This window comes from Oncorhynchus keta, chromosome 29 (genome assembly GCF_023373465.1).
Source record: "Oncorhynchus keta strain PuntledgeMale-10-30-2019 chromosome 29, Oket_V2, whole genome shotgun sequence".
NCBI classification, from domain to species: Eukaryota; Metazoa; Chordata; class Actinopteri; order Salmoniformes; family Salmonidae; genus Oncorhynchus; species Oncorhynchus keta.
This window is the reverse complement of record NC_068449.1, coordinates 46,043,401-46,065,718: the sequence shown is the minus strand read 5'-3', so window position 1 is coordinate 46,065,718 and position 22,318 is coordinate 46,043,401. Positions and strand designations below refer to the sequence as shown.

Genomic DNA, 22,318 nt, shown 5'->3' with positions numbered 1-22,318 from the left:
AATTATAGGACTATTTCTCTCTCTACCATTTGTATTTCATTAACCTTTGACTATTGGATGTTCTTATAGGCACTTTAGTATTGCCAGTGTAACAGTATAGCTTCCGCACCTCTCCTCGCTCCTCCCTGGGCTCGAACCAGCAATACATCGACAACAGCCACCATCGAAGCAGCGTTACCCATGCAGAGCAAGGGGACGAACCACCCCAAGGCTCAGAGCGAGTGAAGTTTGAAACGCTATTAGCTTGCGCTAACTAGCTAGCCATTTCACTTTGGTTACACGAGCCTCATCTCGGGAGTTGATATGCTTGAAGTCATAAACAGCGCAATGCTTGACGCACAACGAAGAGCTGCTGGCAAAACGCACTAAAGTGCTGTTTGAATGAATGTTTACGCACCTGCTTCTGCCTACCACCGCTAAGTCAGATACTTAGATACTTGTATGCTTGTATGCTCAGTCAGATTATATGCAACGCAGGACACGCTAGATAATATCTAGTAATATCATCAACCATGTGAAATTAACTAGTGATTATGATTGATTGTTTTTTTTATAAGAAGTTTAATGCTAGCTAGCAACTTACCTTGGCTTACTGCATTTGCGTAACAGGCAGTAGAGTGGAGTGCACTTGTGGAGTGCAACGAGAGTGAGGCAGGTCGTTATTGCGTTGGACTGGTTAACTAAGCTTGCAAGATTGGATCTCCCGAGCTGACCAGGTGAAAATATGTCGTTCTGCCCCTGAACGAGGCAGTTAACCCCTGAACGAGGCATTTAACCCACCGTTCCTAGGACGTTATTGAAAATAAGAATGTGTTCTTTACTGACTTGCCTAGTTAAATAAAGATTAAATAAAGGTGTTAAACATTTTTTAAGCACAAAAAAATAAATACAAATCAGCGCCCAAAAATAGTTTTCCCGATTTGTTATAACTTAATCGGCCCTAATTAATCGGCCATTACGATTAATCGGTTCGACCTCTAATATATAAATTGTATCCCATCCCGCAGGAGGCCTTTTGGTAGGCCGTCATTGTAAATAAGAATTTGTTCTTAACTGACTTGTCTAGTTAAATATAATAAATGTAAAAAAACATTGATCCGGCTTTGTAGTATACATTTCAGGTTGTATCATTGTACCATTCCAACCCGTCCCTCAAACCTGGTAAAATAAGGGTTAAAAATTCATACGAATTTCAAACACCTGAGGGAGAAAAAACATCTTTATCAGACGTGGTTATGATATTTGCACAAAGGAAGGCCAAGGACTCAGGCTTTATGCCTAAGCAAACAAGGACCAATCGAAAGACACCCTGCAGATGGCAGAGCTGGCAAAAAGCCAGTACATATTGGACTGATGTTTTGACATGGTTCTTTTATGAGTAAGATTTATTATAACCTTAGTAATAATGTTAGGGACCGATTACAATAAAACATTTGACACATTGAATTATCAATGAAAACATTGAATTGTAAAATAATATATGTAATCGTACAAAAAAAATGGATCAACGATCTGATGTATTGCACTGTTATGCTTTAGCTTATGCTAGTTAGCACCATAAGTCCCTCGATTGGTTTTTAAAATGGGGAAAAAGAAAATACAAGAACTAATAATGAATCCAAACAAGGCACAAATGAATCCCTTTCTTTGACATAAAGCAATTACTCCTGCACTCTCAATTATCTGTACCAGGCAGGTTCCAGAACTAAGATGCTGATTTAATGCATTTTAGACGTTGCATGCAGAACACCCATACGAATATTATAGCTTATCCATAAGTATAAATATGAGCCCAAGCCTCTCCCAAAACAACCCAGAATATATTATACAGCAAAACAACAAAAGCCCATAGATTTAATATGGCTTTTGAACATAGTGCTTTCGGAAAGTATTCAGACCCCTTGACTTTTTCCACACTTTGTTACGTTACAGCCTTTTTTCCCTTCATCAATCTATACACACTACCCCATAATGACAAAGCAAAAACAGGTTTTTAGAAAGTTTTGCAAATCTATATAATATAGAAATGCTACCAAAAATGTTTTATTTAAACTTGTTACAATTGATGGAGTCACGCATGATTCACCAAATGATATTTTGAAATAGGAAGTAAAGTACTTTGGGAATATGTTTTCATTTCAGTCCCCTCCATCTCCCCTTAGTGAAACTAAATTTATGGGATTTTTTCCTAATATATACAAAATTAACATCTGTACAGAAAGACTCATGTGAAGACCAAATTACAGAGGAGGAACTGCTTGATGCAATTGGGGTTCTTTAAGGATGGGGAAAACTCCAGGGCTGGATTGCATACCAGTGGAAGTATACAAAACCTTTTTTGATATACTCAAAGGACCATTATTAGCATGTTTTAACCACTCCTATATAAATGGTAGATTATCAGACATGCAACAAGAAGGTCTGATATCATTATTACTGAAACGGGACCCAAGTGGTATATATAGAGATCCAGTCCATTAAAAAAATTGGAGACCTCTTACACTTCAGTGTTGTGATGCAAAAATCCTAGCAAAATGCTTGGCGCATAGAATTTAAAAAGTATTGTCAGATATTATTCATCCTAATCAGACAGGTTTTTTTTTTACATGGACGATACATTGGAGATAATATAAGACAAGTACTGGAAACAATAGTATACTTTGAAATATCTGGGACCCCAGATAAAGTACGACTGGAGTTTATATATAAATGCCTAGAATATTTCAATATTTCAATTTTGGGGAATCTCTTATAAAATGGGTTAAAGTTATGTATAGTAACCCTAGGTGTAAAATAGTAAATAATGGCTACATCTCAAAGTTTTAAACTCTCTAGAGGAGTAAAACAAGGTTGTCCACTTTCGGCATATCTATTTATTATTGCCATCGAAATGTTAGCTGTTAAGATTAGATGAAACAATTAATATTAAGGGATTAGAAATCCGTGGCTTAAAAACTAAGGTGTCATTTTACGATGATTCATGTTTTCTTTTAAAACCACAATTAGTCTCTCCACGGCCTCATAGAGGATCTAGATACTTTTGCTTTTCTCTCTGGATTAAAACCAAATTATGATAAAATAATTATTACGCATTGGATCACAAAAAAATGCAAATTTTACATTACCATGTAGTTTACCAATAAAATGGACTGACGGAGATGTGGACATACTCGGTATACAAATCCCAAAAGAAAGAAATTCTCACTCCAATACATTTTTATAGAAAGTTAGCAAAAATAGATACGATCTTGCTACCATGGAAAGGAAAATACCTGTATTTGTGGAAAAATCACCCTGATTTAACTCTCTAGTTATATCACAGTTGACCTATTTGCATATGGTTTTGCCTACACCTAGTGACCTGCTTTTTACATTATATGAACATAAAATATTCAATTTTATTTGGAACGGCAAGCCAGATCAAATTAAAAGGGCCTATTTATATAAAAAATATGAATTCGGAGGGCAGAAATGATTAAATATTAAAGCATTAGACCTCTCAGTAAAGGCATCAGTCATACAAAAGTTATACTTAAATCCAAACTGGTTCTCTAGTAAATTGGTACAAATGTCTCATCCTATGTTCAAGAAGGGCCTTTTTTCCCTTAGATTACACCAGCCCACTTTCGATTGTTTGAAAAGGAAATAATCTCCAAAATATCTTATTTTTTAAACAAGCATTAGACAGAACAAATAATACAACAAATATTGTGGTTAAATTCAAATATACTTATTGATTTAAAAAAAACTTTTGTTTAAATGTTTAAAAAAGGTATTTTTGAATGATATCATAAATAGGACTGGTGGAGTTATGTCACACATGCAGCTAACACAGACATACGGAAATGTCTGCTCTACCCAAAATTACAACCAATTTTGCACATTTACAAAAATAAGTCATTTAGAGGGGAAAATCCAGAAGGAACTTACAAATTGGCATTCTGTATTAAAGAAGATAAATGGAACAGCCAAGTTTACAATAGTGAAAAACTAAATTTTTTAAGGACCAGAAGGACAGCTTTATCCTATATAAATTCCAAAATAGTTGGGGAGATTTCAGGTGTCTTCCGGACAGGTTTATGATTGACTCCGCTGTCCTGGCGTCGTGAGGGAGTGTGTTCCACCATTTTTCAGCCAGAACTACTATACAAAATTTTGACTGGGCTATATATATGGGGGATACAATCTTCCCAGTTCTGGGAGTTTCTGCTGTGAGCAGGCCAGATTGGATGAATTTATTTTGTTTGTCCATATGTAGGGCCTGGTCAGAGCCTGGAGGTACTGAGGAATTGCAACATTCCCCTCAGAACTAACGCTAGACAGCACCATGGTCTTTGAAAAGCCATAGAATCCATCGAGCTTCAACTGGAAGCCAGTGGAGAGAGCGGAGGAGCAAAAATGATTTGTGAAGAGAGAATTTGGGAAGGTTGAACACCAGCACAGGCTATATGGCGTTCTGGATGAGTTATAGGGGTTTAATGGCACAGGCAGGGTGCCCAGCCAATAGCAAGTTGCAGTAATCCAGACGGGAGATGACAAGTGCCTGGATTATGACCTGCGAACTTCCTGTGTGAGCAGGGTTACAAATAGATGTTGTAAACTGGATGAACCTCAGGAATAGATGGCCACCGCCTATTGTTTTGAAACGACAGGGTGTTGTAGGATCACGCCAAGTTCTGTACACTGCTGGGAGGAGGACACAATGGAACACTTGTCAACCGTGAACTGGCAATCATGGAAATCAAACTGTCCACTTAGGAAACAGCAGCTGATTGACAATACATTTCAGCATGCTGTGGTGATCCGTCACCACACTGATATGTCTGCCAGACATGCAGAGATGCGTGTTTCGCCACCTGGTCATCAGAAGGGGAAAGGAGAAGATTACATTGTCGTATTCTTTCTGCAATGATAGGAGAGACCATGTGAAAAAAAAAAAACCCCCTTAAAAAAAAGGTTATGACAGAGCCAAGTGACTTGGTTTACGAGAATTCAGACCCTTTACTAGAACAGAGCCCTTACACCAGTGGTGAGAGCGCGTGGTGAGGAGACAGATTCTGCATACCACCTGGTATGACAACCTGTGGAACAGCCACTTGCATCTAAATCTTGTTGGGGGAGCCCAACTCGGGAGGGTGGAGAGGAGGATTACTGATGGTTCACCCTATCCTAGGCATTCCTTGAAGAGGTCTAGTTTCAGGTGTCTCCAGAAGGTGGTGATTGACTCCGCTTTAGCGTCGTGCGGAGTTTGTTCCACCACAGAGAAGAGCAGTCTCAGTTGAATGACTAGTCTTGAAACCTGACTGATTTGGATCAAGAAGGTCATTCTGAGTGGTAGGGGGAGAGCTGGCCAGAGGTGGATGAACGTTCAAGAGTTTTGGAGTAGGGCCTGATAGCTTTAGCAGTGCGGAGCGCCTCCGTGATACAGAGGCAGAGCACTCAGTCTGAATGACTAGTCTTGAAACCTGACTGATTTGGAACTGGAAGCCATTGGAGAGATAGCGGAGAGCTGGCCAAGGTGGCACGTTCAAGAGTTTTGGAGAGAAAACAAAGAAGGGATACTGGTCTGTAGTTGGACATGAGGGATGTAGGGGTTTTTTGGACAGGCAGGGAGCCCAGCCAACTCTTGAAGACTGAAGGGACGGGAGATGACAAGGATGAGTTGATGAGCGAGGTGAGGCAGGGAGAAGGTCTCCGGAAATGGTCTGGAGAGCATGAACCTAGGGGAAGGGACACCGGGCAGGTTGTTGGGAACGGCCAGGGTGTCCAGGATCACGCCAGGTTCTCATCTGGGAGAGAGGACAAATGGAGTTGTCAGATGGCAGATCAGGGTAGGGCAGTGTTCCCCGGGAGAAAGAGGTGTCGTTTGACTGAGGTTCAGCGAGGTGGTGATCCGTCATCCACCTTCTTTTGCAAAATGGTTGAGATGTCATCTGCAGACCTGGTCAGGAGGGGGAAAGGAGGAGGATTAAGGAGGGCATAGCAATGTGGCAAAGACTTCATGGGTTATGACAGAGCAGATGCTTGGAATGTTAGTGGTATAAGAGTGGCTTTAGCAGCAGAGACAGAGGGGAAACCAGTGGTGAGAGAGGGTGGGAGACAGATGCCAGGCCACCTGGGAGGCGACCTCCATTTCCGCTCGGCTGGGCCGGAGCCCTGTTCTGTGAGCCCAATGAGTCGTCGGCCACGGAGCGGGAGGGGAGGATCTGATGGCCTGGAAGATAGGGGACATAGAGTCAAAGGATGAGAAGAGGGAGGAGTTAGCTTTAGGTTGAGGAGGCAGAATCAGGAGATAGGTTGGAGAATTTGAGCAGTCTTGAAAGATGATTTGGATGGAAGATTCTGGAGAGAGATAGCGGGGAGAGCTGGCGAAGGACGGGACGCGCGATACCATCCGAGAGTGTGGGAAGTGTTGGATGAGAGCGAAAGGGAAAAGGATACAAGTCTGTAGTGGTGGAGACTTGGAGGGGAGTTGCAATGAGGTTTTTGGAAGAACAGCATCTAGTAAAGATGAGGTCGGACGTAGCCTGCGGTCAGGGATGAGTTGGGGGAAGGTGAGAGGGAGAGGTCAAAAGAGGAAATGGTCTGGAAAGAAGGAGGCAGAGGGGAATGAGTCAAAGGTAGACATGGGGAGGTTAAAGTCGCCCAGAACTGTGAGAGGTGAGCCGTCCTCAGGAAAGGAGCTTATCAAGACATCAAGCTCATTGATAAACTCTCAGTGTGAGGACCTGGAGGGCGATAAATGATAAGGATGTTAAGCTTGAAAGGGCTGGTAACTGTGACAAAATGAAATTCAAAGGGAGGCGATAGACAGATGGGTAAGGGGAGAAGAGAAAAGACCACTTGGGAGAGATGAGGATCAGATGCTGCCACCACCCCGGTGACCAGAAGCTCTCGGGGTGTGCAGAGAGGACACGTGGGCGGAGGACGAAGAGAGAGCAGTAGGAGTAGCAGTGTTATCTGTGGTGATCCATGTTTCCGTCAGTGCCAAGAAGTCGAGGGACTGGAGGGAGGCATAGGCTGAGATCAATTAATTGCAGCATTACCACAAAAATGGAAGAGGCAAGTAGAAGGGGAAAAAAGTAAGGAACTTGTATGTCGGCCCTGTATTAAAGAAGATAAATGGTTAAGAAAAGTGTGATAAGTAAAAACATATCCCAATTTCATTTAAGGACCAAAAAACTGACAGCTGTGCCATATAAATGGCAAAATAGTTGGGAAGAGATTTTCGATGTACCCATTCCATGGCACATGGTTTATGAATTGATACGCAAAACAACGCCGGATGCCAAACACTCACATTTTTCAATTAAAACTACTATACAAAATTCTTGCAACTAATAGAATGTTATATATATGGGGGATACAATCTTCCCAGTTCTGCAGTTTCTGCTGTGAGGAGGCAGTCATTAGATAATTTATTTTGGTATTGTCCATATGTAGCTCGTTTTTGGTCACAGGTCCAGGAATGGCTGAAGAATTGCAACATTTGCCTAGAACTAACGCTGCAGACAGCAATACTGGGTGATTTGAAAAGCCATAGTCAATCCATCAATAATATAATAATTATTTTAGCAAAAATGTTTATTTGTTTATAGAAGCTATGAGAATAGAAAGGTTCAAGTCGTTTGTGAAGCATCACAGCACAGTTGAAAAATATATGGCAAATAGAAATCCAAAATGGATGATATTGAGAGATAGATGGGAGAGGTTGAATGGAGCTGAAGGGTGGGACTAATAGCAAGATAAAACATGTAGAACATACGGGGTCTGTAAAATGTATATATGTTCAGAACTTTTGTGAAATAGCACAGTTACAAATAGAAATCAAACTGGATGGACATCAGAAATAGATGAAGGACTATTATTTTAAAAAGTATGTATGTCTATATAGGTATGTGTATGTACACTGCTCAAAAAAATAAAGGGAACACTTAAACAACACAATGTAACTCAATCACACTTCTGTGAAATCAAACTGTCCACTTAGGAAACAACACTGATTGACAATACATTTCACATGCTGTTGTGCAAATAAAATAGACAACAGGTGGAAATTATAGGCAATTAGCAAGACACCCCCAATAAAGGAGTGTTTCTGCAGGTGATAACCACAGACGGGGATTGGAAATGATGCAGACAATTACATTGATCGAACCAATATTCTTTCTGCAATATTTAGCTGATCCACCCCCTTGAAAAAAAAAAGGTTTTGCAAATCTATAAAATGACATTTACGTAGGTATTCAGACCCTTTACTCAGTACTTTGTTGAAGCACCTTTGGCAGCAATAACAGACTCGAGCCTTCTTGAATATGACGCGACAAGCGTGGCACACCTGTATTTGGGGAGTTTTTCCCCATTCTTCTCTGCAGATCCTCTCAAGCTCTGTCAGGTTGGGGAGCATCGCTGTACAGCTATTTTCAGGTCTCTCCAGAAATGCTTGACCGGGTTCAAGTCTGGGCTCTGGCTGGGCCACTCAAGGACATTCAGAGACTTGTTCCGAAGCCACTCCTGCGTTGTCTTTGCTGTGTGCCTAGTGGTTAGAGCGTTGTGTGCTTAGTGGTTAGAGCATTGTGTGCCTAGTGGTTAGAGCGTTGTGCCATTAAACGAAAACCCAGAGCTCACAAGGTAAAACTCTTGTCGTTCTGCCCCTGAACAAGGCAGTTAAACCCACTTTTTCTAGGCCTGCATTGTAAATAAGAATTTGTTCATAACTGACGTTGCCTAGTTAAAGGTTCAATTAAAAAAAATGTTGCTTAGTATCTCACCTTACAACTATTAATAACTATGTGTCACCTTATAATTATTAGGCTGAGTATCTGTGACTGACTGGAATTTAGGCCTATGCTGTTCTTGGAACTAGGCTAGTAAACATATTTGTTGGTACTACTAGCCTGGGGCGACAGACGACGTGGTACAATGACCAGCTATCTATGGCTTAAAAGAGTGGAGTCCAGGCTAGGTTGGTGGTACCTTCTTTTAGTTTTGTTTGCTCTCTTTCTTCTGCACTGTTTTCTTTAGAGGGGAAGCCTGAACAGTGAGGTGATACTTTGGTCATTCTATTTGGCCTACTGTTTTATTGGGGGCTGGGGGAGAATAGGTATGGAAAGGGGGATACCTAGTCAGTTGTTCAACTGAAATGTGTCTTCCACATTTAACCCAACCCCACTGTGATTAGTTTAGGTTTTATATTTTACTGTAAATTTGAAAAGGGCTAGTTTTTATTTATTTTTGCTTGGTTATAGAAAGCAGCACAGTATTTTTTTTTAATATATTTTTTTTATAAGCTTAGTAGTATTCCCGGCAGCATTATTGCTTCATGCGTCTGGTATGGAGAATATGTCATCATCAAATTCTTGTCCGTTTTTCATTACTAGGCCGGGTCTGTGTTACTTAATTGCGGTTTTGAACAACAGTGGAAACTTTATTCAGCGCAGATGACGCTTTTTTCTTATTTTTTTGCAAGGGAAAATTAGGCGTGTGTGCATGTGGAGAGGCGCAGGCTACGTTCCAACTTCATGTTCCATTATGGGGAAAATTCCTGGCTTTGGCAGATGTCAGTTCACACCCAGTAAGTGTTTAGGGCCTAGGCGTATCAACAGCAGTAGTAATTAGCTAGCGAACGTCGGCTGTGCCTGTGCCAAAACTCCAGTATTCATCCTATAGCTTGTTCTCCCATCTTTTTAAATAGTGAGCCAGCATGTTTTTAAATATCTTTTCATGACTGATCAAAACCAATGTTATCATGCTCTCTGTCTCTCTGAAAGCAGACGTAGTGCGCAATATGTTCCCAGATAGCACACGTAGGTCTGCCCAACGTAGGCACGATGTATACAGGATACATTGGGAAGATGACAATTAGCAAACGCTGTATAAACGGCAAGACTTTGATGTATTTAGAATGCCTACATCTTACAGTTCTACATTGTTTTATACATCGACATTCTGTTCTGATGTCTCATTGATATCTTCTCCAAACTATATATATATATATATCTCTCTCAAATCAAACGCATATGAAATCCTGAGAATAGCAATGCATATGGTATCGTCACATAAGTGTCACGATAATGTAATGAAACAGGGAGAAGGTCTCGAACCGCAAAAAACATGTTCAAGCGGCAGAGTCCACATCCGCGCTTATAAACCCAGGGCAGTTCCAATAATGTCGTATTGTGAGGTCCCTGTGAATTCCGTGTCTAGCATATAATATGTTCAGTCCTCCACCCACCTCGCATTCGTCTCATCTAGGTGGTATGTAGACAGGGCAGGAATATGTACAACATGACTTAATTATTCCTTTCGGTATAACTAGGCTAGGGCTGGCGATATGTCGAATTAATTTGTTTTTGCGCAATATTCCAAATGATTGTATCAGAATCAAGTTGTTTTTATGAGCACGTATGTCCGCCTGTTCTCGTGTTGTTGTTGGTTCCTTCGCAGTTTATGTGCTGAGTGCAGTGACTGTAGGCTGTGAACCGTTCTATTTACATTCACAAACACCAAGCCCCTCAACCATATCACTCATTCCTCTCAGACGAGATTTCAACTCGCTCTTTGCGTCTGAGGTTCAATCCAACGGAATCTGTCACATGGACACCGAAACAAATTGAAACATTATTTTACTGTAACACATAAGTTAGCCTTTCTAACGATACCCCTTGTATGTCTTAACTACTCAAATTGGGCGCAGGGCAGACACTATTAAAACGGAAGTATTAATGAACATTTATTCTGGAAAATTAATGTTCAGTTTGTGGCACCGGGCCATTGCGGTTCGCCAGAAGCATTTTAGACAAATACTGTTATACTAGCTGTCTAATCAGTTTTATAAATGTGCCATACGCATGAAACTAAATTATATAAGGAATTGGAAACTTGTTATCTCAAGGTAGTCCACCTGAATTCAACGTCTGAACAAAGTAGACAGGCTAGCATGCTGTTCAAACAGTTGGAGAGAAGGGTGTGTTCATAACATTCCAACTGTTCTACCTCGTTGTTAGCTAGAAAATAGATCTACGTTGGCTAGACTTTAAATATAAAGATTAGCTGGCTACTCACTAGAACGTGGGCTTGTGCTTGCGAGATTGTTTGAGACTTGTGTTAATTTTCTATAATGCCTGCTACAAGAAGTTAGATATTAGTAAATGCACGTTACATTTGTAACAAAAATGACATTTTCATAGATGCACTTGAAAACCAGATCAGTGATTATTGCAAAAAAACAGTTAAACTATATTGATTAAATTATTAGTGGATTTAATGGTAGTGGAAGGCTTATATTTAGGCTAGGTATAACCCTGAATTCATTAGATTATTGCTGACTATATGAAATGCAGTGTATTTGACCTTTTAATTGTACAACAAAGCTTATTGTGAGTCACCCATAGATTTGTCCATATTGCTCAGAGCTAAGCTAGGTCTACCATCTTCAAAGAAAGGATGGTTGATCAAGTGATATCTACTACAACTATTGTGACTCCCACTCCAACGAACTGGGAAGGCAGACAAAATGACTCCAGACAAAAGAAAAACGGGTTTGACTTCATCACAATGAAAAGTTTCAAGTAGGAAGAAATGTTCTAGAAATGTTTTATTCTGTATCATGTTTTAACATTTGGTTTGAGAGTGCATCTAAGGTTAAAGAGAGGGGCTCTTGGAGTGTTTTCAAGAAACCCTTTGGTCTATAATTCACTGCTGATGTGTTGATACTGACATATTTATTGATTAGGAAGGGGGCAATGATGGTCATTGATTCCCAGACCTATGGTTGTCACGGTACCAGTATTGCAATACCACAAATCATGATACTTGATTTTCTGCGACAACAAAGAACATGACTGAACTCTATTGTCCTTTAAAAACCTGCTGTTTTAAAATATTGTGTGACGAGCCTTTAGCTTGGGGGTGACAACAGGGTGTGACTCTGGGTGACAACAGAAAGCTGGGTTTGCAACATTAGGGAGAAAAAAAGACTTTGCTTCATTATCAATATATGGTTATTGGCCTCACATTTCTTATTAAGCATTGATTTATCTGGGTTGTTGAGATCATAGTCAGTCTGTAATATATTGGGCCCTGGCTGTAAGAGGCTCCGATGCAGGAAGCTTCAATCGTTCCCTCTCGCCCAGCAGCCAATCAGGGCTCTCTTGAGTCAGATGAGGGAAGGCCCCTCCCCCTCCTCCCGTCTTTACTCTCTCTCGGCAGGCTGCTGCTGCTTTGTCGGCAAGGAGGAAGACCAGCTAGCCTTTTGCAGTGAGACTTTCAAATGATCCGAAGGGAAGCAAAGATACCAAAGAAAGGAGGAGAGAAGGATAGAGAGAGGGGGAGGAGTGGATCGCAGAGTGGACTGACCATGCATCCAAGGCCTATAGGCAGAAACCCTCATGTGAGTCAAGGTGGCTTTTATCCTCCTTTTTTCCTCCTCGCATGCTGCTGCTCCCCTTATCGCTCAGAATAGGAAGCAGCCCCGGTCTTGTGACACTTCATTGGAAACAAGGGCAGTGTGTGTCAGAGGGACGGTGGATTCTGGCTCGAAGGCTATGTTTAGACAGGCATACAAATTCAGAATTTTTTCTTTTGACCAATCACATCAGCTTTTTTTCACATCCAATCTTTTTCAGAGCTGATCTTTTTGGTCAAAAGACCAATTTGTGAAAAGATCAGAATTGGGCTGCCTATGTAAACACACCGTAAGAACCAAACCAGTGCGGGGAGGAAAAATGCCTGGCTAGCATGTTATCTTTTCAGTGAGACATCCGGCGTAGTCTGCAGGCTGTGTGTGTGTGTGTGTCAGGGAGAGAGATGCAGAGAAGGGATGGGTTGGTTGGATTGTTGTGATGAATGCATTGGCTGTCTGTCTGAATGCATGGACTGCCCAATGTTTCTCTTCTCGTTGTTCAACCAACCAAAGGATAAAGATTTAATTTCACGTTGCAGTTGAATGGGAGTCAGTTAATTGAAAAATGCGAAGGTTTCTCTTCTGGTTGCTAGCGTAGCCTTATGACTGTGAGACTATGTGAATGTGACATGTTCAATTGAGGCACCGTGTCTCATCACTCCACATGTCATTGAATGAAAGGGGTTTGTTTCCAAGATGACATGCATACAATGTTCGGTTGTAGGTTAATACATTGATGATGCCAACTGATGGTCATCAGAGCCTTTGACTCCTTTATTATTAAGAATGTCACAGCATTTGGGGCACTAGCTTCTATCTTTTTATGAAAGCGGTTCACGGGCTATGCCTCGATATCCCAGGGAAATGGTCAGCTAGGCGTCTTTCAGTATTTGTGGTCGTTTGGATGCTGTGACGGTGCCTGAATGTAGGCCTGTCTTGCTCTGTACTACATCAGGTTTTAATTGTATTTTTTTAACCGGGTGTCAACTATGCTGTGGTGAGCAGCCTTGATTTAGCCTCTCCTAGATTTAAAAAATCATTTTCAGCTGAGAAGTCTTTAATCTGGGTCTGGGAAACCAAACTTAAACATCTCCGTTTGCGTTGAATGACTTCTTATCACCGCCGATCATCTGCTCCGAAGTTGAAACCTCAAAGGGGATTACTTATGGACAACGTCTGGCACAGTCCCATTTTTAAACCACCTCCAGGAACGCCCCAGGCTTGGGTTACTTGTTGACGCGTCTGTCAATATTAGGCTGTAGTTAGTAGTGCACCATAACCTTTACAGTTGTGTTCTTTTGACTGCACTTGTTTTTAAGGGTCTGTTTGCCTGGGCGTTGGTACAGCTGCATTTGTACACTGCCGCTCTGCTGCGAGTCAATTACTACTTCACAGCTTGGTGGAAGACATCTCACTGTTCTCCAGTCTCAGTTCTATTGAAGCGGTGAAGGGATGGAATAAGAATATACACATATAAATATATGGATGGGCATTGACGGAGCGGCATAAGCAAGATGCAATAGATGGTGTAAAATACAGTGTATATACACATGGGATGAGTAATGCAAGATATGTAAACATTATTAAAGTGACTAATGTTCCATTTATTAAAGTGGCCAATGATTTCAAGTCTGTATATAGGCAGCAGCCTCACTGTGTTAGTGATGGCTGTTTTAACAGTCTGGTGGCCTTGAGATAGAAGCTGTTTTTCAGTCTCTCGGTCCCAGCTTTGATGCACCTGTACTGACCTCGTCTCCTGGATGGTAGTGGGGTGAACAGGCAGTGGCTCGGGTGGTTGTTGTCCTTGGTCTTTTTGGCCTTCCTGTGACATTGGGTGCTGTAGGTGTCCTGGAGGAACAGGTAGGTTGACCTTGGTGATGCGTTGTGCAGACAGCACCACCCTCTGGAGATCCCGGCGGTTATGGACGGCGCAGTTGCCGTACCAGGCGGTGGTGCAGCCAGACAGGATGCTCTTAATTGTGCATCTGTAGAAGTTTGTGAGGGTCTTAGGGGCCAAGCCAAATTTCTCCAGCCTCCTGAAGTTGAAGAGGCGCTGTGGTGCCTTCTTCACCACGCTGCCTGTGCGGATGGACCATTTCAGTTTGTCCGTGATGTGTACGCCGAGCAACTTAACTTTCCACTTTCTCCACTGCTGTCCCGTCGATGTGGATAGTGGGGTGCTCCCTCTGTTGTTTCCTGAAGTCCACAATCGTTTTGTTGACGTTGATCTTATCAGGGGTTGGCATATACTGTGTAAATATTATCCCATGATCTATCTTGACGTGGTATCACTTCTGACTCGTTTAAAAAATAGTTGAATTTGATTTTAGACTTTGATCGATCTTACAGCGTAGCCTAGTGTAGGCTATATCAACACTTTTCTTCATTGATCTTTATACCACCGAAGTACATTCATAATATGTTCACTGCAGAAACATTCTGTAATAGTAGAATGAAACAAATTGGCTACGGCTGTCGAAGGACTCTAGGTAATTGATGATGAAGAGAGATCAGGATGGCTTACAGAGTATGAGATGTTTTTATTGACCGAGACGAGCAGAGACACGGGCAGGTGTCGAAGCAGGCAGCCATGACGGAGCACCCGGGAGAAAAGTACATTTTCTCAAAGCTTTACTTCTTTGTGACTATCTTTTTATACTTGGTTTTGTGTCATGTGCCTTTTTAAAATAAGTAATCAAATTGAAACATATCACAACAATTTGAGTGTAGAGTTTCAATAAACCAGTAGACTATATCTGGCTAAGCTTCCAGGTAACCAACTTTAACCATTCACATCAGTGTTGACATGAGAGACCACAGATACAAGTAGCTTGTTAGCAGCTGGAGTGTACAGCAGGGCCTTCTCTCTAGACCTTGGGAGGAGACTCTCCTTAACTTAAGACTTAATGGATTCACACACAGATTGAATTAGTTTCAGGAACCACCTGCAGGATGACCCCATATTCTATGATAAAGTGTTTTGTGTTTCAAAGGCCCGTTGGACATCACTGTCCATTTTTGAGCTTACAAACCAAACACACAGAAGCATGTTTATGTACAGTTCCTTTGGAAAGTATTCAGACCCCTTGACTTTTTTCCCACATTTGTTACGCTACAGCCTTATTCGAAAATTGATTAAATTGTTTATATTCCTCATCAATCTGCACACAATAACCCTTTCCCTCGATCCTGACTAGTCTCCCAGTCCCTGCCTCTGGAAAAACATCCCCACAGCATGATGCTGCCACCACCATTCTTCACCGTAGGGATGGTGCCAGGTTTCCTCCAGACGTGACGCTTGGCATTCAGGCCAAAGATTTCAATCTTGGTTTCATCAGACATTTTGAATGCTTAGCATGACAGGAAAAGGGTCCAATACACGCACTTAATATAAGGAATTTGAAGTTGTTTATACTTTTACTTTTGATACTGAAGTATATTTTTTTTAACCAAGTACTTTTAGACTTTTACTCAAGTAGAATTTTACTGGGTGACTTTTTACTTGAGTCATTTTCTATGAATGTATCTTTTACTTTTAATCAAGCATGACAATTGGGTACTTTTTCCACCACTGGTTGATAACGACAAATCATTGTAGTCGATTTGCTATGTCTATTGCTTTTGCAAATCACTATGACCCCCGCCTCTCTCTAACCCTTTATCACATTCAATGGCAGCGGAGGCACTGAACTCTTGACCTATTACTTTTCCGATCCCTTCACTGTGCGCCTTCAACATCATAGCTGTGATTGGTTGTCGTAGGTAGCCATCCAATGATTGTGGAGATAATTGTCAGACTTGCCCTTCCATATCAGAACCGGTGTCTGTCCATGAGGACAGGACTATATAAGGCTAGTATTTGTTTATTAATTCGTTTTGTGGTTTAGTTTTTTTTTGTGTGTGTGTTTTCATGCAACAGTGCTTACATAATAGGAGAACCCTTGGGAGTATTGTCCTGCATGGAGATACGATACGAGGTGTTACTGTTGTAGTGTATATTAGATGAGCATAGCCCAGGGGCCATATTCATAAAGTGTCGCAGTTAGTAGGAATGCTGATCTAGGATCAGTTTTGCTTTTTTAGATTATAATGACTGTACAGGGGCTTTTCTGATCCGAGGTCAGGACTCCTACTCCGAGACTCTTTGTGAGAATAGCCCCAGATCAGAGTTGTTGTAGTCGGATCAGAGGGGCATACTACAAAAGCTGGCTAACTTGGTGATCCTGCTAACTTGGATAACAATCGTATCAGTCCATACCAATTTCAAGCATATATTCTGAAATAATGCGAAGTTATTTCGGAACATTTGAAGTAAGTTAGCTGGCTAACTTATTGATCCTGCTTCGTGACATTCCCCTCTAGATAGTAGTAGTCTCGATCAGAGTTGTTGATAGAAGTAGCCTTGTTGGTTGAACAAGAGCAGATCACCAGGCATAGTTAGTTGACACAGCAGACCATAGCCCTATACTATGAATCTGGTTTGAGGAGTTGGCGAGGAAGCTTTGGTCAACTCGGAGGTCAACTCGGAGGTCAACTCGGGATAACCGGTGACACGAACGTCTCACCTTTTTTAGCCAGGTACATTTCTATGGCAATGAATCGTTCAGAACAAACGGGGCAGGCTAACTCCATTTATCCTGAAATGAAGTGTCTGAGCCAGAAGTTGAGGACCAATGAAATCAGATTCCCTCCCTCTCGCAAAGATAGGCCTGTTTTCCTCAAATGAAGGGGATAATGACTAAGACTTACGTTTGGTATACCAGGCACGGTGGCAGGTAGATAAAAAAAAAAAAATTGGGAGGGGGTGTTGCCATAATTACACAAACACAATAAAAATGGATGTGCATACTTAATGTTTCTAAAACAAGAAATGTCTTACTAGTAAGTAGTAATGTGGTATATTGCTATATTTAATATTCTGTGACCTTGAGTAGTTTAAGAAATACAGTGCCTTGCGAAAGTATTCGGCCCCCTTGAACTTTGCGACCTTTTGCCACATTTCAGGCTTCAAACATAAAGATATAAAACTGTATTTTTTTGTGAAGAATCAACAACAAGTGGGACACAATCATGAAGTGGAACGACATTTATTGGATATATAAAAAAAAAATATATATATATATATATATATACACTACCGTTCAAATGTTTGGGGTCACTTAGAAAAGCACATTTTTGGTCCATTTAAAATAACATCAAATTGATAAATTGTGTAGACATGGTTAATGTTGTAAATTACTATTGTAGCTGGAATATTAATGGGACATCTACATGGGCGTACAGAGGCCCATTTATCAGCAACCATCACTACTGTGTTCCAATGGCACGTTGTGTTAGCTAATCCAAGTTTATAATTTTAAAAGGCTAATTGATCATTAGAAAACACTTTTGCAAATATGTTAGCACAGCTGAAAACTGTTGTACTGATTAAAGAAGCAATAAAACGGGCCTTCTTTAGACTAGTTGAATATCTGGAGCATCAGCATTGGTGGGTTCGATTAGAGGCTCAAAATGGCCAGACACAAGGAACTTTCTTCTGAAACTCGTCAGTCTATTCTTGTTCTGAGAAATGAAGGCTATTCCATGTGACAAATTGCCAAGAAACTGAAGATCTCATACAATGCTGTGTACTACTCCCTTCACAGAACATGATGAGGAGCATCAGGCCACAGGCCACTCCTATAAACCTCACTGTTTTCATCACAGCTTCCTTTGACTGACATTCCAGCGTCTCAACTCTAAACACCATCATCTCTCTCTCTCTCTCTGCTCACCAGGAACTGTACTTTCTGAGAATGCAGAGGACAAGAGAGAAGACTGACAAGATGGAGGAGAACAAAGCCATGAGGAAGCTGCGGGTGTGCGTGGCAACGTGTAACCGGGCAGACTACTCCAAGCTGGCACCCATCATGTTTGGCATCAAGGCCAACCCGGATGAGTTTGAGCTGGAGGTGGTGGTGCTGGGTTCCCATCTCATTGACGATTATGGGTGAGTTTGAGCTGAATGTGGGTGTGCTGGAACTTGTTTTTCCTGATCCACTGACATCACAACTATTTACCAATGTTTTTACAATGACAGTCATTGTTTATTTGCACTCTGATGAAGTGTTATTTGAGTAATCATGTCTCAAGTTTTTTTCCGGATTGCTTGACCTGACCAGGAAACACTCCTGTCCTTAATGAGGACCACACTGGAAATAAGTCTGAGTTTGTGTTTTTATCCATGACAATATTTTGTTTGTTAATTTCACTTAGTTGAATCAACTTTATGTATTTATAAATCGTCTAATAGGATGTATTCATTCATTCATTAAATGATTGGTTTGACCACCTGTCCTCCTTTAGCAACACGTTCCGGATGATCGAGCAGGATAACTTTGACATCGGCTCCAAGCTGCACACCATCGTGCGTGGGGAGGACGAGGCCGCCATGGTGGAGTCAGTGGGTCTGGCGCTGGTCAAGCTGCCAGATGTCCTCCACCGTCTCCGTCCCGACGTTCTGGTTGTCCACGGCGACCGCTTCGACGCCCTCGCCCTGGCAACTGCTGCCGCTCTGATGAACATTCGCATCCTGCACCTGGAGGGAGGAGAGGTGAGGGGATGGAGGAAGTGATGACATATATCTGAAGGTTTTTCCCGGAAGTAGTGTTGGGAGCCGAATATAACTAGATTAAAAATATTGGTTGCTCCCTCCACCTGGTATTTGATATAGGATGTTTTTTAAATGTCGTTTTGTGTATTTTAGTTACTATTTACCGTGTAATTGCCATCTAACTATGTAATTGCTGAGTTAATAACTGCTAATTACCATAAAAAATAACAAGGTTACCAAAAATACACAGAAGTCCTGGAAACCAACGAAGGCAACATAACAGAGATAATGATGGTCTTGGTTCAATAAAAAATAACTATTTGTTCCCTAAGGGCAATGGCAGTGCTTCAAACACTCAACAAACCGCCACAGAGACTACATACTTTTTTTATCCTGATGTCTGATCCTTCCTCCTTTCCCATCCCAAGGTGAGTGGCACCATCGACGACTCGATCCGTCACGCCATCTCCAAGCTGGCCCACTACCACGCCTGCTGCACCCGCACCGCCGAACAGCACCTCATCGCCATGTGTGAGGACCACACTCGCATCCTGTTGGCGGGCTGCCCCTCCTACGACAAGCTGCTGGCCGCCCATCACCGCGACGACTACATGGACATCATCAGGAACTGGCTCGGTACGTATTGGAGTAACTATCCTTAACCCCTAAATCAGTATCTTTCAAATTCTTTCAGTGGGGGAATGCAGTTCAATGCAGTATACCAGACTAATAGCCAGGTTCCAGGGCCCAGTGTTTTTCCTGGTCAGGCAGGGAATTACAACCTCTGCTGTCACTGTCAAGCACCCAAACTAAGACGGCTACAGTTTCTGCACAGTACCAGTTTTGAACTCCTATTTGAATATGCAGCAGATCTCTTGATGGCCTAGTCAGCTACAGTTACCTGGACTGAGGACAGTGATGCCGTTTTTTTTTTTTAGGTTTGATGTCCTGCCTTTACATCACCAAGGTGACAAAGTCGCAGTGTCTTTGTCATATAATTATATCTAACCCTGCCTGGTATTACACCCAACATGAACCCACTATTAATTTCCAACATGCACTTGTCAATGAACGCACCACACTTCAGAAACAGCATGTGAAAAGTCTGTCAGCATCCCAACAACTTGTCTTCTCGAGATACAGGTAATGCACCCTAACCTGGTGTGTGAGTAGGCGGTGCCCTGGAGTGCATCCAATCGACCTGATTGGTTGGAATGAGGGGAGGCTTCAATAAAGGGTGATTGACAGGGCTGCAGGCCAATCAGGTTGAAAGGGCCAGCCTTTTATTACCAACTTTAGGACAGTGGTATAGTACATATACCACTATATAGTATAGTGATATGGTACAGTAGCTAGTACCGTTGGTGTGGGAAACGTGTGATCATAAGAGTATTGTTAAATCAGTTCATAGATTTCTGGGGCTTTTAGCGAGTCCCTTCGGGGCAGAAAGAGCAGTGGCAGCGGTAGCCTGTTGACTTCCCCCAGTTCAGAAAGTACTAGAATGTTCTAAATGACATCCACAGGAGACAATGTGAAGGAGCACGACTACATCGTGGCCCTGCAGCACCCGGTCACCACTGACATCAAGAACTCCATCAAGATCTACGAGCTGATGTTGGACGCCCTCATCTCCTTCAACAAGCGAACGCTCGTCCTCTTCCCCAACATAGACGCAGGTCAGTGGGGGATTCTCCAATTTTTTTTGGTCGCCCTTTCCTCATTTCGCTCCTCTTGGCGCCATCATATTGCGCAACCCCACACGCATATCGTGGAGCTGGAGCTACAGTGTCAACCCTCCCTTGGTCAATAGTGTGAGAAGGCTGCTCTGTTGAAGGGATCTGCTTTTCTAGTTCAGCTGCATGTCTTTGATCCTTCTTAGATCTAATACATGTTCCCTCTGTAATTGGCTAGGAACAAGCATGACATGTTTTGGGTTTCATCTTACACGCTACAGCAAGTGTCTCATCTAATGCCAACAGAATGTACAGTAAATGCCTTAGGCAATTTAGTGTATCGAGCTGAATCCTTCAGTCTGTCTCATGGTTAGGGCTAGGACTGGTTTGAAGAGCCTAGAATGTCCCCCAGAAAGGATTAGAAACCAAGTTTACAGTACTTAAAATCCAACAAAACACTACGGCAAAACAAGAAATGGCTGTAGTTGATTCAGTTGAATGTCCAAGTGTAGACTGTGTAGGAGTCGGTTAAATTAGACATCCCACAGTCTTCTCCGTTCTGTCTTGTAACTCCTGGCAACCCCTGTCCCGTCTCCGTGACGACCCCCAACAGGAAGTAAGGAGATGGTGCGTGTGATGAGGAAGAAGGGCGTGGAGCAGCACCCTAACTTCCGGGCGGTGAAGCACGTGCCCTTCGAGCAGTTCATCCAGCTGGTGTGTCACGCTGGGGCCATGATCGGCAACAGCAGCTGTGGCGTCAGAGAGGCCGGGGCATTCGGGACCCCCGTCATCAACCTGGGGTCCAGGCAGACTGGGAGAGAGACTGGTAGGGTGGTCTACTAATGTTCATTTAGTCCAAAATGGCAGGGTAGGGGGGGGGGTCTACTAATGTCCATTTAGTCCAAAATGGCACCCCATTCCCTATATAGTGCTCGAATATGGGCCCTGGTCAAAAGTAGTGCACTAAATGGAGAAATGGTGTGCCATTTTGGACTAAATGCGTGCCATTTGGGCCTACTTGTGGTTACCAGTGTTACTTTTCATTGTATATTTCCTGGTATAGTTCTTCATTGTAATTTGCCAATACAGTATGAGTGTTTTGGTGATTGCTTTGTTGTCATTCTTCAAGTCGTCCCATTATGAATGCTTATAGGATGTTGAGCTGTATTTTTTTACTTCCAGGTGAAAACGTCCTCCATGTCCGAGACGCAGACACTCAGAATAAGATCTACCATGCCCTGGAGCTGCAGTTCGGGAAGAGATACCCCTGGTTAGCATTATCGTTATTACAAGTTACAACATGGAGACACCATCCAGCCCAGAAGCAGAGAAAATGTCTAACTGACGTCTTGGAGACAAGGGCCTTTCCATCCTAATCAGACAGCACCACATGTTCAGTGAACACCAGCACCAGAAAGACTTGTAGAAATACAAAACAAAAAGGTAGCGACTGTCAGCTGATACAGAATCACAGTGTTCACAGGATGTCATCAGTACAATACAACAGTGAATAATCAGTGTGTCCTTGTACATCCAGTCTGGCGTCAACCACTATCAACAGATAGGAGAATAATCCATAACATTCACTATCAAGTCTAGTGACCATCAACCTGCACCTTGAGTGTCACAAACGGAACACTGGAAAGTGTG

General features: G+C 42.2%; 1 protein-coding gene across 4 annotated transcripts in view; it reads left to right on the top strand.

The window, feature by feature from the left end:
* LOC118361856 (bifunctional UDP-N-acetylglucosamine 2-epimerase/N-acetylmannosamine kinase-like) overlaps positions 1–22,318 on the top strand; it is a 42,717-nt gene that overhangs the window by 8,454 nt on the left and 11,945 nt on the right. The window contains exons 1-7 of one of the 4 annotated variants that reach the window (XM_052486658.1): positions 9,555–9,574; positions 18,181–18,392; positions 18,749–18,995; positions 19,424–19,631; positions 20,519–20,671; positions 21,282–21,494; positions 21,851–21,938. In XM_052486658.1, the coding sequence (XP_052342618.1) occupies positions 18,199–18,392; positions 18,749–18,995; positions 19,424–19,631; positions 20,519–20,671; positions 21,282–21,494; positions 21,851–21,938 (1,103 nt within the window). In that variant the 5' untranslated portion in view covers positions 9,555–9,574; positions 18,181–18,198. Of the gene's footprint in view, positions 1–9,554; positions 9,575–12,208; positions 12,392–16,858; positions 16,982–18,180; positions 18,393–18,748; positions 18,996–19,423; positions 19,632–20,518; positions 20,672–21,281; positions 21,495–21,850; positions 21,939–22,318 lie in introns of those variants that run through there. The other 3 variants (XM_052486655.1, XM_052486657.1, XM_052486656.1) reach the window with 3 other exon arrangements.